Genomic DNA, 15,732 nt, shown 5'->3' with positions numbered 1-15,732 from the left:
GTTGATCAGAAAGTCATTCTGAGCCAAAAAGGCAACTTGTTTATGTCATGGGGGAAAGAAGATTATTGCTCTCACTTTTCATCTTTGGAAAAAATGCTAGAAAACAAGAGATATAGGTTTTGCACACAACAGGTGTCACAAGGCTATTAAAACCAAATATCTCTGATTTCAAGTATTTTGACATTATCTTCATAAATAACATTAACACATTACTACCAAAGTCCCTGAGTTTTACTCTTTCCTCTAGATCTCCCATGTATCAATAAATAGTTGTACACAGAAATTATACCAAATACACTCTGTTTTCAAGAACACCTTTAAGCCTTCTAACAAGACATACCATACATCAAAGGCACACCTCAATCCATACTCAGTGTTTCATGTAACAGTACCAGTTACAACATTTTCAGATTCTATTCAGAGCAGGACATTGAAATACCTTAGCAAGTGATCTTACAATAGGGTTTTCCATGATTCCTTTGAGAAAAATTAGGTCTATTTCTTCAGCGCCTGTCGACGTCGGCAGATCAGTAAGGTTATCCAGTACCTGCTGCATGGCTGCTGACAAGAGAAAAAAAAAAGACAAAAAACAAAAAACAAACAAAACAAAACAAAAACACAAAAGAAAAACCTAAGTATTGAGCAAAATAGACTTGGATAATTAGCAAAAACTCAAAAAAAACCACCACGGTATTAGAATTAGAGATTTTAAACAGCTAACTACTGAGCACAAGCAGGCAGAATGGATAAACTAATATTCTTTTATTTGAAAGATGGAAATAAGTTATCTATCCAAATCCTTAGCATCACAGTCAACTCGAAGGAATGTTCTGGGCCTGGATTAAACATTAACTATTACTTAAAGACTGACAAAAATCTCACGTATAAATTAGATATGCATAATATCCAAATACAATGAAAGCAACTAACCTGTGATTGTTTTGTTTCATCTCTCTTTCACAGAAAGTTTTCAGCCCTCATACATAAACCAAACAACTGTAAGTTTTAGAATGCTTCTAGGGGCAGATGTCACTGTTCTTGAAATGAATACAACTTCAATTATTTTTAACCAAAAATGTATTGCTAAGGAAGATCTCGACAACACTTGCGTGCACTCCCAGCAGTCATTTACAGCCCCCAGTTCTGACTTACTGCACTCTGGCACTAAGTGCTGTAAATGCTAACACCAAGCTGGCTCCACAACATACTTGTATCGGGAAGTGTATCTTAGAACTTGAAGCATACTGTATTTGCATGGTTTTCCCAGTGGAGATATTCTTGGCTATCAACAGCCCACAGAGAGAACTACAGTAGCTTGGGTTGAAAGGGAACAATGGTGCTCAAGGAAAGCTCTGTAAATCCTACCATCCCCACTGTCCTGTCTCACAATGTCATTTATGAGGTGATGAGAATTTATTGTATAACCACGTCCTTCAACCCTTTCATTTAAGATAGAATTGAAGAAAACAGATCCTTTATGTTAGACAGCAGTCAGCACATTCACACACTGCAGAGTTCTCGTGCATTTGAGCGTGTGTGCAGCAGCCCCTTGCAGGCACTTCCTAGGCTAGCTTCAAGTCTGCAGAGATGAGTGTATGCAAGCTCAGGCTCAGCACACAAGCGTACATCACTGAAGAAAATTATGAAGTCCTTCACAAAGTAAATGATTTGTTTCACCTCTTCCAACACACAATTAAATACACTCATCTTGTTAGCATTACTTTAGCAGTGAAAAACCTACACTGTTCTTTTTTCTAACAGTGTTGTCAAACTCTTGCAGAGTTATGTTTGCATATTCAGACACACACATACATAGGCCTACTAAAAATTTTTCTGTCAAGCTCCTCAACAAAAGTGTTAGAAAAAAATACTGTGTACTGCAATACTCTTCATGTTGCATAGCAGCATATGTCAAGATAATCAGAAAGCCTATATCGCCCCCCTCCACACAAGAATTTACCCTCAACTCTCCTCATTGCTTTATAATGAAAGTTATTATGAAACACGGCAAAGCAAGAGAACAACAGCATTTCTCAACACCTACTTTCTAATTTGAATGTTTCATAGACAATTCCATTCCAAGAAAATACTTTCTGGCTGTACTTTCCCTCAAGTAGAGCTGACTTTTCAACGATCAAATCATCTTGTATGGTACATTTTAACTACAGCAGCAAATGTCAAGAGACTTCATATTTTTTTAATGCTCTAACCAAGCTTCTCGCTTCCAAAGCACAAATCCTCTGTGAAACCATGGGAAGGAAGAAAAGTGACACTTAAACTGTGCTTTCAGATTCTGAAGCAATACTATTTCTATGTTTTCAATAGACGAGGTGCTGTTAGTGATAACACGTTGGATAAAGTCACCAAACCAACCTGGAAATAGTCCCTGTCTTCCTCAGACTAAGTATGTCTTACATCTTGAGGAGTCTAGCTACCAATGCATAAGGCATTCCTTATATATCTCCATGTTAATAAACTGTTTCCTATGTAACACTTTCTGAATTCAGTTAAGAGATCTTGAGAAATAGATAGAACTAAGGAATTTAGAGGTCACCAAATCCAAATATTCTATCAAACGCTGCCTTTGAGTCTCCCATCTCTTCTTATTCGGCACATCTGCCCTTGAAATGTTGAGAGAGGTTATTTGCTGGGGAAGGTGGGGGAGAGAGAGGGAAAAAAGATGAGGAGAACTTAAATGTAAAGTCAGGCATCCAAGAACCACAGTGAACAAATAGCCTGGTAGGCTGTCAAATTGCATAAGCCAGGTTCTCAGGAGTGCTACGTGTTGTTGAGTGCTTTGGTGTCAAACAAAAAAGAAGTGTCTGCTTTTCTTTTGGGGGAAGTATTAACTATGTCTCTTGTCTCTCCCCATTCCATCTTTTAGAGGAAACTGGTAAGAACATATTAACTTTAAAAGCTGTACTATTTACTTCCTTCTCCCTCCAAATAGAAACCTTTTTTGCATATTCAAAGAGCTGCCTGGGTAAAGCTTCTAATGTTCATCACAACAAAGGATTTGCTTTTGTGAGAATAATAGGTAATAAGCACAGTTGAAGGAAGGAGCAAGGAATACAGACATTACAAGAAACACACCTTGACAATAGCCTCCAGATAGCATAGGAACTAAGCAGCAGAAAGAGGCTTTCAGGTGAGACAAGGTGTTGAAGTAAAGGACTCTCAGGAACAAAGTACCAACAGAACAGAGCTTGAGATAGGACTCCTAAGAGAAAATGAGATTACAATGGGACACCTTCACTAGAGCCCCTGGCTTAGTGACAGGGAAAACACACACACACCTAATTCCCACAATCAATTTTCAAAGAACATCTTCATAAACTTTGGAAGTTTAAAGCCTGAAGCAAGACTCAGCAGGAACATACTATTCTGTTGTGTACATGCACTGAACAATTTATCCCTACTGAGCAGGTGAGTCTATACTCGAAGTAACTAGTTTGTCATTTGAACCCCTTATCAAAAAGGGAAAGGAAGATGCAGGGGGAAGGCGTGTAAACTGGTCTTTGTAGTAGTTACCATGCATCCTCGTGTCTAAGAGCACAGAAATTTCACTTATGAATGCAGAATTTACTAACCAGAATTAACTCATCCTAAATTCATGTATGCCTCTTCAGATAAGCAAAGGCAGATGCTTCAAAGGCTTAATCTACATACTGTACCTTACAGCAGTAAATTCAAATCAAATAGAAGTAAAAGTTACTATGACAAACGCTTCCTAAGAAAAAAAAAAAGATTTTCAACAAGCTCTCAGCTGTGACTCTTCCATCAAATCTGATTTTTACTTTTTCTTTCAGTGCCTAATTCTTGACTAGATTAATTCTATGTAGAGGAAAAAGGAAGCATACATTTAAATAAATTTTCCAGATTTGCAGACAGAAGACAAATGTGTCTCTCACTAGGGAAAATGAAAGCTTTGCAGAATGAATACCCTGCACAGATTTTTTAGCTTAATTTCATTTTATTATTCTCCAAGCTAACAAACGAACGGGGAATTAAAAGAAAATTGTGTAATATACTTAAATAAATGTATGCATAATTATTTTCCCATGACCCACTCATTTGGATAGGGAGGTGCGATAAAAACCTCAAGGACTATTGGTGAGAGTAGTGGTAGAAATCTAGAAAGTTAGATTAAAATCTTGTCACATACACAAGTTTGGAAACAATTTCTCACAGGGAATGAAAATCTTTTCAACAGGGATATATCCAAAAGAAAAGTTTCTTAAGACACCGAAATACATACAGGAAAAAAAAGAAAAAAAACAGAGGATTTATACTGCAGGTTATTCAGTTATCTGAACTGTTCGCTTCTCTCACCATAGGAATACCAATGAACATGCCAACATTTTGAACTGGCACAAATTATTCACTAACAGACTATTCATTAAGAATATATGAAATATTAACTAGAAACAGAGGGCTTCATCAGCGTAAGGTTCAGAAACCAGGGTAAGATAAAAATCTCTGGGAAAGCAGTGTGCAGTGAGACACAGGACATTGTACTCACATTGCCACTGCCAGCAACTGAATACACCAAGCAGAGATCAGATTTAGAAACCAGACAAGAGCTACACAAAGAACACACAACTGCAGCCTGGTCTCTCTGCCACGTTACAAATCAGTTACACAATGCCATGTGAAGAATGCCTATGCTGTTACTGCTGTAGGGTACAGTGATGCTTGGGTTCTCAACCATCCAGAAACTGTGCACGTACAGCAGTGTGAGGTGTTCTCCAGGCAGGTAGCACTGGGCTAGAGTGGTTGTAACCCTACTGATAACCCTCTTAAGTTTTTCTGAGCAGCACTCCACTGTAACATCACGTTGGCATGTTTTCTAAGCAGGACTCTTCCTCAATCAGTAAAGAATGGACCTCCTCTCGAAACAGCCAGATTGTTTAATTAAGGAAGCTGCCACCTGCACCATGCATACCTCCTTGACTGCAGAATCAGAGAAATGAATAGCATATCTGACAGTGAATTAGGAACAGAAGAAGGAACAATCTAATTGATAAGACTGAATGCTCCCCTGGAAACTTACAGTCTACTCACTGAATTTTTGCATGTTGAAAAAAAGTAACAAATGACTAGAGATGTTTTCTATTTTTTTAACTTCATTTTCTCCACATCTTCTGACAAGCAGAGACTAAACTATTTTAACTATAAATAGAAGCTCAGCAGCCCATACCCTTAACAAACCCAGCTCTAGTACATTTTACTTGCCCATTTTCTGTCATGGATCTTATGGTCACAAGTCATGGGGGAAACAACACTTCCGCATCCTAAATACTGTAGTCCCACTTCTTTCAGGCTATTCAGTTCAGCTACAAAATGAAGCAGCACACATTTTTCGACGAACAAATGGACCTCACAGCTGTATCTTTTGGAAAGAAGAACAGTATTTCAAAATTATTTCAGTAAAGATAAAAAGGGAACACACACAGCATCACACCTCCAAAACTAGCGGAATTAAAAGGCTGTGTTTCATTTGCAGAGAAATATCATGACCAACAATATGATACTGCCAATAGCTAGACTGAAATTCAGTACCGAGGAAGTTGTGATGGACTTCTTGTGAAGAACTGTAAAGAAATCATCTCAATCATAAAGCTGCCTTAATGTGAAGCCCACTAATGTCGATGTTTCGATGATAAACCTGTGCAGGTGTTTAAACGACAGTAACATCAAAAACCTTGGTAATACTCATTAGAGAAAGACCAATGCAAGATTCAGACACAGATGATGAGGAACTGAGAAGCAAACACACAAATATGCTGAATGTCTTTTCTGACAGATAAAAGGTATTTCATGTGATAGTTTGTACTGGACAAGTCTAAGCCCACAGCTGAAAGTCCATTGCATTAAAAAAAAAAAAGTTAAGCAGAATAGAATCCTGCACGGCAGTTTCTTTTTTACAGCCTGAGCCACCTAATGAATGTGCTTCTTCATGATGGCATTTTTGCCACTGAAAGAGGCAGGGAGGCATAAGATATTTCTGAAAGGTTCAGAAGATGCAATTTAAAAGAATTCACTTTTCCATTTTTCTGCTTAAATAACTTCCAATCTCCACCAAAAATAAGCAGCATTTTTCAGTGAATTAAAACATATATAAATGTTTGAAAAAAAATCAGTTAAAACAAACAATCACTAAAAAGTAAATATTTTCTTCCCAGTGGTACATTTAGGAAAATAACAGAACACAAGAAAATACTTTTACTGTGAGGGTGGTCAAACACTGGAACAGGCAGCCCAGAAAAACGATGGAATCACATCCCTGGACATACTACCTTCAAATGAATATTGGTAACTCATACTAATAACTATACAGAAAGATAGAAATCTCCACTCTTTCCATGATATAAGAGGTTCCAGTTTAAGCCCTCAAATACCATCAGCTCATTGATGGATGCCTGCATCTCTCTAGGGCATCTCAGGTGACACTGAAGATGATGTACTACAATTGCTGGTTTTGAGCTAAACATAAGAATTGTCACAACACCGGAAAAAAAAAAAAAAAAAGAAGCAGACCTATGCCTCCAAACGATTTATGAAATGATACTGAATTGCTAATATGCTATTTTACAACTTCTAAATACTGTTCATTACAAATGCAGTGACTACAGTAAGTCTTTGCTGAATGTCTGAACACCACCACTACCAGCTGCCAACAAATAAATTTACTTCCACAATTTCTGAGAAGATTACACATTGCCATAAATATCTACAGCTTTTGTTCTAGCTGAATTTTCATGACCGTGTTAATCCTCCTAAAGGACAGTACTAAGAAAGGAGCCACATTTTAAAATCAGCTTAGTTTCCCCCTCAAAATTTTATATTTCAGTTAAAATAAGACATAGCTTAAAAGAAACCACTACTTTTCCTCTCACTATAATATGTTGCCATTTTGATGAAATATTTTTTGAGATCTTTAAGAAAACCTTCTGCATGTATACATTTCTTTGAACCTGTTAAGCTACAGATACGAAGTTCAAATATTGCAGAGATTGAAGAAATTGCTATCAAGCACTCGAATAACCCAGAAGCCTAAGTCTGTAGGAGGCCATGGAGGACAGTGAAGGGAAAAAGAGATATTCCATACTTCTGAAAGCCACTACCTGTAGTCTAGACAAGTAGGACAGTATACGTATAAGCTTCCACTGCAGGAAAAAGTAGATGTGTTTCAGTAGGAAGATAGGAATAGAAAAGTAGTTGAAGATGTGCAGAACCATCTATCACACTGATGTCCTAGCAAATTGGAAATCAGTGAAGAACTCTTCCTAAACCAGATTCCCTCTTCAAACAAACAATAAATTTAGGAAGAGAAAAGAGTGAACAGTCTCCCAAATGGAAAGAGTTCTACTTTGTGTGTTACATACTTTCATCCTGTCTCTGGTTTCAATAGTGTCTTAGCAGGAAAACGTGAGCTGTGAAGCCCTGAGATACAAGTTCTGCTGCACTTCTAAGAGCAGACACTCCAGAAACAACTCAACAGGCAGTTCAGGTCTTATTACGAACGCATTTATTTAAGTATTTATTTAGGCACACTACACAGGTGTACTTCCAAAGGAGAAAGCCAGAATTCACAAGGACTGCAAGGTACTCTGCTGACAATGTGAACGTCATGGCACACAACAATACGCAAGAGCCATTACGTAACATGCTTTGTCTAAGTCTGCCAACAAGACATGGAATCTTTATAAAATGAGTTACTCTATATAGAGCAAAGTAACAACACTGTGCCCACTTGTAGAGTAGTGAGGTTCTTCCAGCCCTAGCATCTCCAGAGACCCATGATGAATCCCATTACTGGAGATCCTGCTGTTATCGCTGAAGTTTGCATCCTTCCCATGCAATCACCTGATCACTCCTTCCACTCAATTAAAAAAAAGCCACTGGGCATTTCCTAAATCTTTATCAACATGTAACTGAGTTTGAGCAGATCTTACTTAATCCAAACCTATTTGGTTTGGATTACCTACCTATTTATAGGTAGAAGACAATGCTTCAACTTTCACTTCTCTAACATAAATAATGCAGTTGAGCCTCTCCTATTTATAAGGCAAGAAGCAAACCTTGAATAATTACTCCTCTTCCTACAGTCTCTTCCAATCTGTACCTCCTTCCAGCATGAACAGTCAGAACTATTCAAAGTAAACTGGATGCAAGCCTCATGAGCTCCTTGCACAACACCAGTAATATTTCCCTTTCTACTGATACAGGCAGATCATATGGTCTATTTTGTCTTACAGTTATATTATATTATATGGTCAGCTCAACCTGCTGGCCTGACAGAAAGGAGTGCAAAATATCATTTTGAACTTCTGTCTCCTAAACCTTAATTTGTAGCTGAATTGCCCTTTCCTTTAGGTGCAAAACACTACATACAAATTTTGTCCCACTGCTATTACTCCAGGCTTTAAATTCTTTTTTTTCACATTGGTTTTCATCCTCTTTATATTCAAACTCTTAAGACAAGGAACTTCAACTGAAATCATCTCCTTCATTCAGGCGCTGCTGCTTTTCACCCTACCTCCTGCTTGAAGCTGTAGGAGACATCGGAATTCTAAGAAGCAAGAATTCTGTGATGAATGATGATGTAAAACTGTATTAACTCATTCTCAGACTTATCTGATAGCAGAAGGCATTAGTGACAAAACATTCAAACACAGCACTTTCAAAACCAGATCGTCCCACTACGATGCAGGCACTCCAAAATCTACACCTATGCCTTTTCAGTACATCACATCCATGTATTGCATGACCTGCTGCAAAATTCTATTATTATAAAGTATTTGTTTAACTAATTACTTCTAACCTAAACTGCTGGAATATTTAAATCAGATCTGCATCAATATAGACATTAAAATACTTCTATTTCATGTTCTATTATAGATGTTGCACAAACATTTGAAAATTGCTCAAGAAATTCAAAAAATCAGAACACAAACAGGAACAAGCACAATATAAGGTGCTTTAGAAAAGATTAAGATCATCTCAACATACTGTTTTGTATCTAGAAATGAAAGCTACTCTAATTTACAGTAGAAAATGCATTTGATTATTATATGATTCCTACCCCATTTGTTCTAGGAGAAAAGACCCACCATGCAAGACGGTGTATGGTGCAATTTTCCATTAATTCAAACTTACTTAATTTCTCTCCAAGTTTTCCCCTGCAAAGCAACCTGTGAATGTAAGGTTTAAGACACGAACAAAACTGTAAAAATTATTATATTTAGAGTAGTTGTCTCTGGACGAGGACCTCACTTTCATAGCATCACACAGTACACTTTCCAGAAGTCTCATCTGCAGTTCATTGCCAACCTCTAACACGTCCACTAAAATAATCATCCCATCACTGCTAGCAGTGACATATTGGATAGAAAATGGTTTTTCCAAAATTTTTTGTAAATGACATTGCTGATGTTTTTAAAATGGTGAAGAACACGACATAAAACTTTTCATACTTCAAAAGAGATGGCAAAACATAATGGCTTGTTAAATGATTGAACTGCATTACTGTCCTAAATGCATCTACCATTTGAAAAACATTTTCCCAGCAAGATTCTATTCTAAAACTTTTCTTTCAACTAAACACAGTCACATTTTGCACAACTACTCCTTATTCTCAGCAGTTACATTACTCTAGCCCTAGGAAGCATATGCTCAAGAACCCTGCAAAAGGAATGAAGAGATCACCTTGACACTCAAATTGTGAAGGGAACTGAAAAACTCCACGGATAAACTCACACTGCCTTTAGTTATGCATTTTAACTCCCAGACTCCTTTTCCACAGAACATCATCATGATTATTCAGGTTCACAAATGTTTGATTAAAATGGGAAATTAAAGTTCAATTTAAGAATATCTAGGCACAGCAATGAGGGGAAATGTTATTTCTAGTGGTCTTCAGACAACCTGCATTAAGAACCACACGTTTTTAAGAAAATGGCAATTTCAGATGTTCACCACCTTCACTTTGAAGTCATTTTGCAACTCACTGCTGTGAACACTAAAAGACAATTTTCCGCATGTTATAAGGTAGATACAGATGCAGAAACTGCAAAGGGTACCTTCGAAACAGTGCTCTGCAATTGTACCTGTGATGCATACTGACAAGTTTGAAATTTTCTACTCTATTTCCTCAGAATACCAAGTTCGGTTACATCAAGTTCTGCACATTCACTTCTGAATTTTCAATCATGTACTAAATCATACGAACCAAAGCAAAAAGCAACAACAATAATACAACCAAAACCACAGAGCTTTTAAGCAAAGGCCTACAGTAAATAATTTGTGACTAAATAGTTAGAAGTTTTTTAATTACACAATGAATTTGAGACACTTGTCCACGCAGCTCTTCCTTTAAACATATTAGTTGGCAGAACCTTGAGAACTTAACTTGAGAGTAGCAGAAGGGCTGCAGCAAATAAGAGGAAAACAAATAAATTTCATGCCCTGAAATGTAATATTCAGCTTTGTATACAAACAACATCTTGCTTCGAACAGCTATCAATGTTTCATCCCCAATGCCCAAAGAATGAGCTTAAATTGAGTATTAAGTACAACTCACTACCAAAACTATACACTGAGAAGTCAGAAACACATTATGTGCCCAGATATAATCTGCTGCTATTGTAGCAGGCCCAGGCCCACACCAGGTGACATGAAAGTAAGTTAAGTCTAGTAACTCCTGTAACAGAAGACAATTATCTCACTTCAGTTTATTCCTCATCTTTGATAGCAAAGAATATGCTTCCAGTCACCTACATTACATAAATTCCTCCCTCCATTACTGTAGCAGAAGCCAAATTCTGCAAATCTTCTGTTGAATTCACTACCCTCCCTCCTCCCCCCAGAAAAAAGAAATTCTGGTAAATGCAAAGACAGCCAAACTTTCCATCTTGGACAGTCTACAGCACTGCAGAACTTAATCAAAGAACACAGTCCATCAAGGCTTTTAATCATTTTCCTAAATAGGAAAATCACTGTGATACATGAATGTAGAAATGTTTAAAACTACGATGACTTCTATTTCATACCATGACCTCTTTCATAGCATGCTTTTGTTTTAAAATGAGGTCACAATCAAACTTGTTCATAGGAGTGCATCTGAAACTGAAAAACTACAGAGAGGAACAAATTTAAAGAAACTTTAAGAACATTTCTTCTAAGTCTCCAAACTCAAACTGCTGTTTCTTTAAAACAGTTCATATATATCCCTGTATGCTATCTTCGATCCCATTTACAGTGGCATAGTAAAAGCTGTCTGACTTTCTTGTCTTTGACCCTCAGTTCTATTGCTCAGGGGTCTCAGAGAAGTTTGGGGTGGGAAGAGAGGAGAGAGACAGATGTTAGTTCAAGCAGTAGCTCATAGAGTGATGATCCCCCTTGGTTTCTTGGCTACGGAATCTCTCAAATTTGCACAAGTTTCCAGGCCCAGTGAGTGACTTCAGTATCACAAGTCAGAGTGACTTATATTCTAAGTCCATCAACAGAAAAGAAGTGGAGAGGACTCTCAAAATAGCCTATTAAAATCCCCCCATGCAAAATCACAAACAGCAAGTTAGGTACTACAACTCTTCTCCATCCCCAATCTTGGAATCCCACTGCAACAGATAAATAATTTCATGTTTTGGCTTTTCCACAAGAAGGTTTTATTAAGCCAGGGTCTTGACCTAGAAGAGTAATTGCTTTGCCAACTGTCTTCAGCATGGCAGTTAAGAGGACTGTTTCATCACACTAAATGAGTTCTCAGGGCAGTCAGTCCCATCCATAGTGGTTTCTGCTTATTATATTCCCCATTAAATTCCTCTTTACCAGAAGTGTATTGGGCCTGAGAGATATATAAAAAGAGAGCAATGTACCCTCCTGTGGATAAATTGGTTTTTTGGACAGAACTAACTTTAAGATTGTGGAATAATTTAACATATTCTCAAGTTCCTGAGTGAACTTAAAAGGGCAATGATGTCTTCTTCCATAACGCTAAAATACTCAATGTTTTCTGGGTGTTACAAGATCAACAATCATTCATAACAAATCATAGCTACTGGAAACAGAAAACAAATACTATATTGACCAACTATATTGGCCATACAGAATATAAAGGAAGCAAGAATCAAATAGATGAAGTATTCATTGGCTTTGAAGTTAAATGGCCTTATTTTTCCCCATCATTTTGAAAGTCCTGAAACAAAACCTAGTCTATGAGATTATGCATTTTCAGAAAGTGCAAATCCCTCTTCAAAACAAAGCAAATCAATCTGTTTGATTGGTTTTGCTGGTTTTTTTCGGTTCCACTCCCTTTTCCCCACTCCCCCAAAATCTCTATTTTTAATTGATTTTCCTCTACACTGGTAAAGGAAATAGAAACAAAACACAAATAGAAAGGTTGTAGGGCACTGGAACAGGCTCTCCAGGGCAGTCATCTCACTACTGAGCTTTCCAGAGTCCAAGAAGCATCCAGACAACACTCCCAAACATTTGGGTCATCCCGGGTGGAGCCAGGAGTTGGACTCAATGCTCCTTATGAGTCCCTTCCAACTCTAGATATTCTATGAAATCTGGATTCTGCTTCAACTTTTAGGACACCATGTATGTTAGCGTGGCCTGCAGCATACCTTCACACACTGCACTGGTCATGGGGTAGAAGAACCAAGACTAACATTTGAGACTGAGACTGGCCAGCAGTCCCCTCATCAAAAAGCAGCTGCAATTTTTAAGCAGCCTGAGCTTGCACTTCTCTTAGCTAACAGATTCCAGCAGCTGAGCTACAAGCGTGCTATACATAACCTACATGTGTGTGCAAAGCCAGACCTCAAGTTTGCTTTCTGGCACAGCTGGGGAGGGAAAAATAGCTTGAGAAAACGGATATAAATAAACTACATGCAGATAGCCAGAACATCATCCTTGGACAAATCCAATGCCACAGCAATAAAAGCACAAGCTCAGTCACCCAACCACTCACTGGATTACTGGTCCACATCACAGTGTTTGTCTGCACATAGGGAGCCACTAAAAGGAGCAGAGTGTCATGTTGAAACTCCTTTAATAACATGCAGTTTAGAAGAGCATTTAGCAGCAATAATAGTACAGTACATTGCTTGGATTTTTTTCCCCATTAATACAATATCATTTCCATGAGTCAAATTTACTGATGGCACCAGGGATTTCTCTATAGAAACTTGCCATGGTAGCAATAGCAATGGCACTTGATTCTGTAAGAAGGAATTTGCATTCAGTGACTGAAGCAGTTGAAACATGAAAGAGGCTTTCTCAACTGCAGGAGTCCTGGCAGAATGTCTGTTTTTCTAAACACAGTGTCAGGATTTAAACACCACATCACTCCTCAGCATAAGTTTTCAGACCCACATAGGCCAGCTTTCACAGAGAAGGAATCAACACTTTCTTTTTAATACCAGAGAGACTAGTCTGAAAATAGCTCCTGCAGCGCTGGTTCAAAAAAGAAGCTAAGTCTCTATATTTAAAATTTCATTTTTCAAATTACAATCTTCCCGTCCAGCACAATGGGCATCAAGGGCTACGAAGCAAAAAGATACTATCAAGTATGCACCATTTCGGCTCGACACAGGATTAAATTAAGGCCAAAAAGGTTGAGAATTAAATAGTCTTGTGAATATTTTTAACAGATTGTAATTACTTGGAATTCAAAATGCAATTACTTAAAATTTTACATGCTCAAATTTATTTTATTTTGAGCGTGTGTGCATTTCTGTGTGCACACTTAATGAATAAACTGTTAGCATATTTATCAAGCTCAGGCAGTATACACCAAGGTGCATTGCAATTTCTTGGTCCCATGTGCCTGGTAAACATTTTTTACAGTGACAGAATCTGTAAACCCATGCTCAGTCTCCATGTAATTCCTCTCGCCTATATTATCAGCATATGCTGGACTAAAGGAAGAGAAGGAAGTGTAGGAAGCAACTAGACATGCAGACATCCAAAAACAAGACTGGACACATCTGAACTATGACTCAGAATCAGCGATTCAGATTTTTTACCATAAGCACTAAATTGAGTTTGATGCCAATCCAATGGATTTTACACCTCTTTCTAAAGGTGTCAGCCTTCTAAAGAGGTGACAGTCTTCCCTGTTCCTACAAGTACAGAGCTCAAATAAAATTAAGTATTGGCAAATCCACTGATTACCTCAGGACAAACAACATGCTTGAGTTATCTGCAGCTGAATCCAGCACGTTAACAAAGCTAATGTACCACACAGTGTTCTATATTCTTCAAGGAAGGAATATAGATTCTAGAAAAGACACACACTACAATAAAAGCACCCAATTAAGAGATGTGTTATTTTTGATACCTACTACAAAGAAGCTTCTAATAAAAGATCCGGCTGATTTGAATCCTTTGGAGGTTTTTGCTGGATAAGACATTTGGGAGGGATGGAAAACATTTTCATGAATTTGATCATCACTGGGATGCAGCAATTCAAGATGGTCTTACTGAAAGATTATCTGTGGTGGTTTTTTTTGCAGCCATCTGTTTTGTGTATTTCCAAGTTATACAAGCTATTATAACGCAAATGCTCATACTCCCTCCACCCATCATAAGTGTTTACAATATTCACCCAGAAGTTAAACCCTAGTACAAACAGAAGAAGCTGGTCACCTCCAACACAAAATTGTGTTTGAGGCTCCAAAGCCCTGGACACATATTTACCAGTGAATAATTTCTATAAATTCTATTAAGTAAAAGGCAGAAAGAGACTATTATGATGAAGTTATTAAAACTAGGTACAGCAGAAGGAGTGGCTGAGAAGGAAAAAAATAAATGTATCATAGCCTACAGCGTGTTCCAACCGATGGCACAGGAAACACAACTGTCCTTTTCGTACTGTCTAGCACTGAAAAAGAGTGCTTTTGCTATGCTGGAAAGGGAAGCACTCAAAAGGGACTGCCATCTGCTCCGCCTGTCTCCATGTACATAGCCTGGCATTTCTACAAGAACAATTACGTTATGCTGACCGCACAGGATCCCAAAAGCTTAGGGTTCAATTTGTCACCATGTATCACTATTGTCTTAAAAAAAAAAAAATTCGTTAGACTGTATTAGTGGGAAGTGAGATTCACACAGGAGGCATGAGTTCTTGCTAAATATTGCTGAAAAGATTTAAGTGTATGCTCAGCTGCAGGAAGATAAGTAGTTCCAGTGACTCCAAAGTTAAGGAATTCACTATGGCTGTTTTTGAGAATTAGGCCAGAAAAAATGAGCAGAAAAGAAGGAAGCCAATTACTGAATGGAAAGTTCATTCTGAGGTTTACATTCAGATCCCTTCAAGAGAAACTCATGAGGTATTTGCATACATTTAACTTCAGTCTCTGAAATGTCACATAGCATGAGTAAGTCTTGAATAACCCACTTGGTTCTCAAGGGTTATTCATACTAATATGTGCCTAATAAAATGCTTTCAACTATCCTTCCATTCACTGCTTATTTCTGTTCACCTAAGAAAACACTCCTATTTCCAAAGTACACCTAAATACTTCGGAAACAGTGTGGAGGCTAAAATCAAAATGGCTTCTTAGCTGCAATTAGAAGGATGAGTATTTTGATTAAAAACAATCTATGCTATAGACATTTGGAGATCTGCCTAACATGTTTAAATTCTATTTTAACAAATGGCCAGTATTTTTATAGTCTTGATGACTCTTCACTTCTTTTGCCTTTTTTCATCCAGTTAAC

The 15,732-nt window shown here is 37.7% G+C and overlaps 1 protein-coding gene across 1 annotated transcript in view; it reads right to left on the bottom strand.

Moving 5' to 3' along the window:
• Positions 1-15,732, bottom strand: part of MPP6 (membrane palmitoylated protein 6) — a 43,811-nt gene that overhangs the window by 25,518 nt on the left and 2,561 nt on the right. Inside the window, 1 exon segment of the mRNA XM_019616465.2 lies at positions 440-558. Within this exon segment, the coding sequence (XP_019472010.1) occupies positions 440-556 (117 nt within the window). The 5' untranslated portion in view covers positions 557-558.

The sequence above is a fragment of the Meleagris gallopavo genome, chromosome 6 (assembly GCF_000146605.3).
Source record: "Meleagris gallopavo isolate NT-WF06-2002-E0010 breed Aviagen turkey brand Nicholas breeding stock chromosome 6, Turkey_5.1, whole genome shotgun sequence".
NCBI classification, from domain to species: Eukaryota; Metazoa; Chordata; class Aves; order Galliformes; family Phasianidae; genus Meleagris; species Meleagris gallopavo.
The sequence above is the reverse complement of the archived record's forward strand: the minus strand, read 5'-3'. Positions and strand labels throughout refer to the sequence as shown.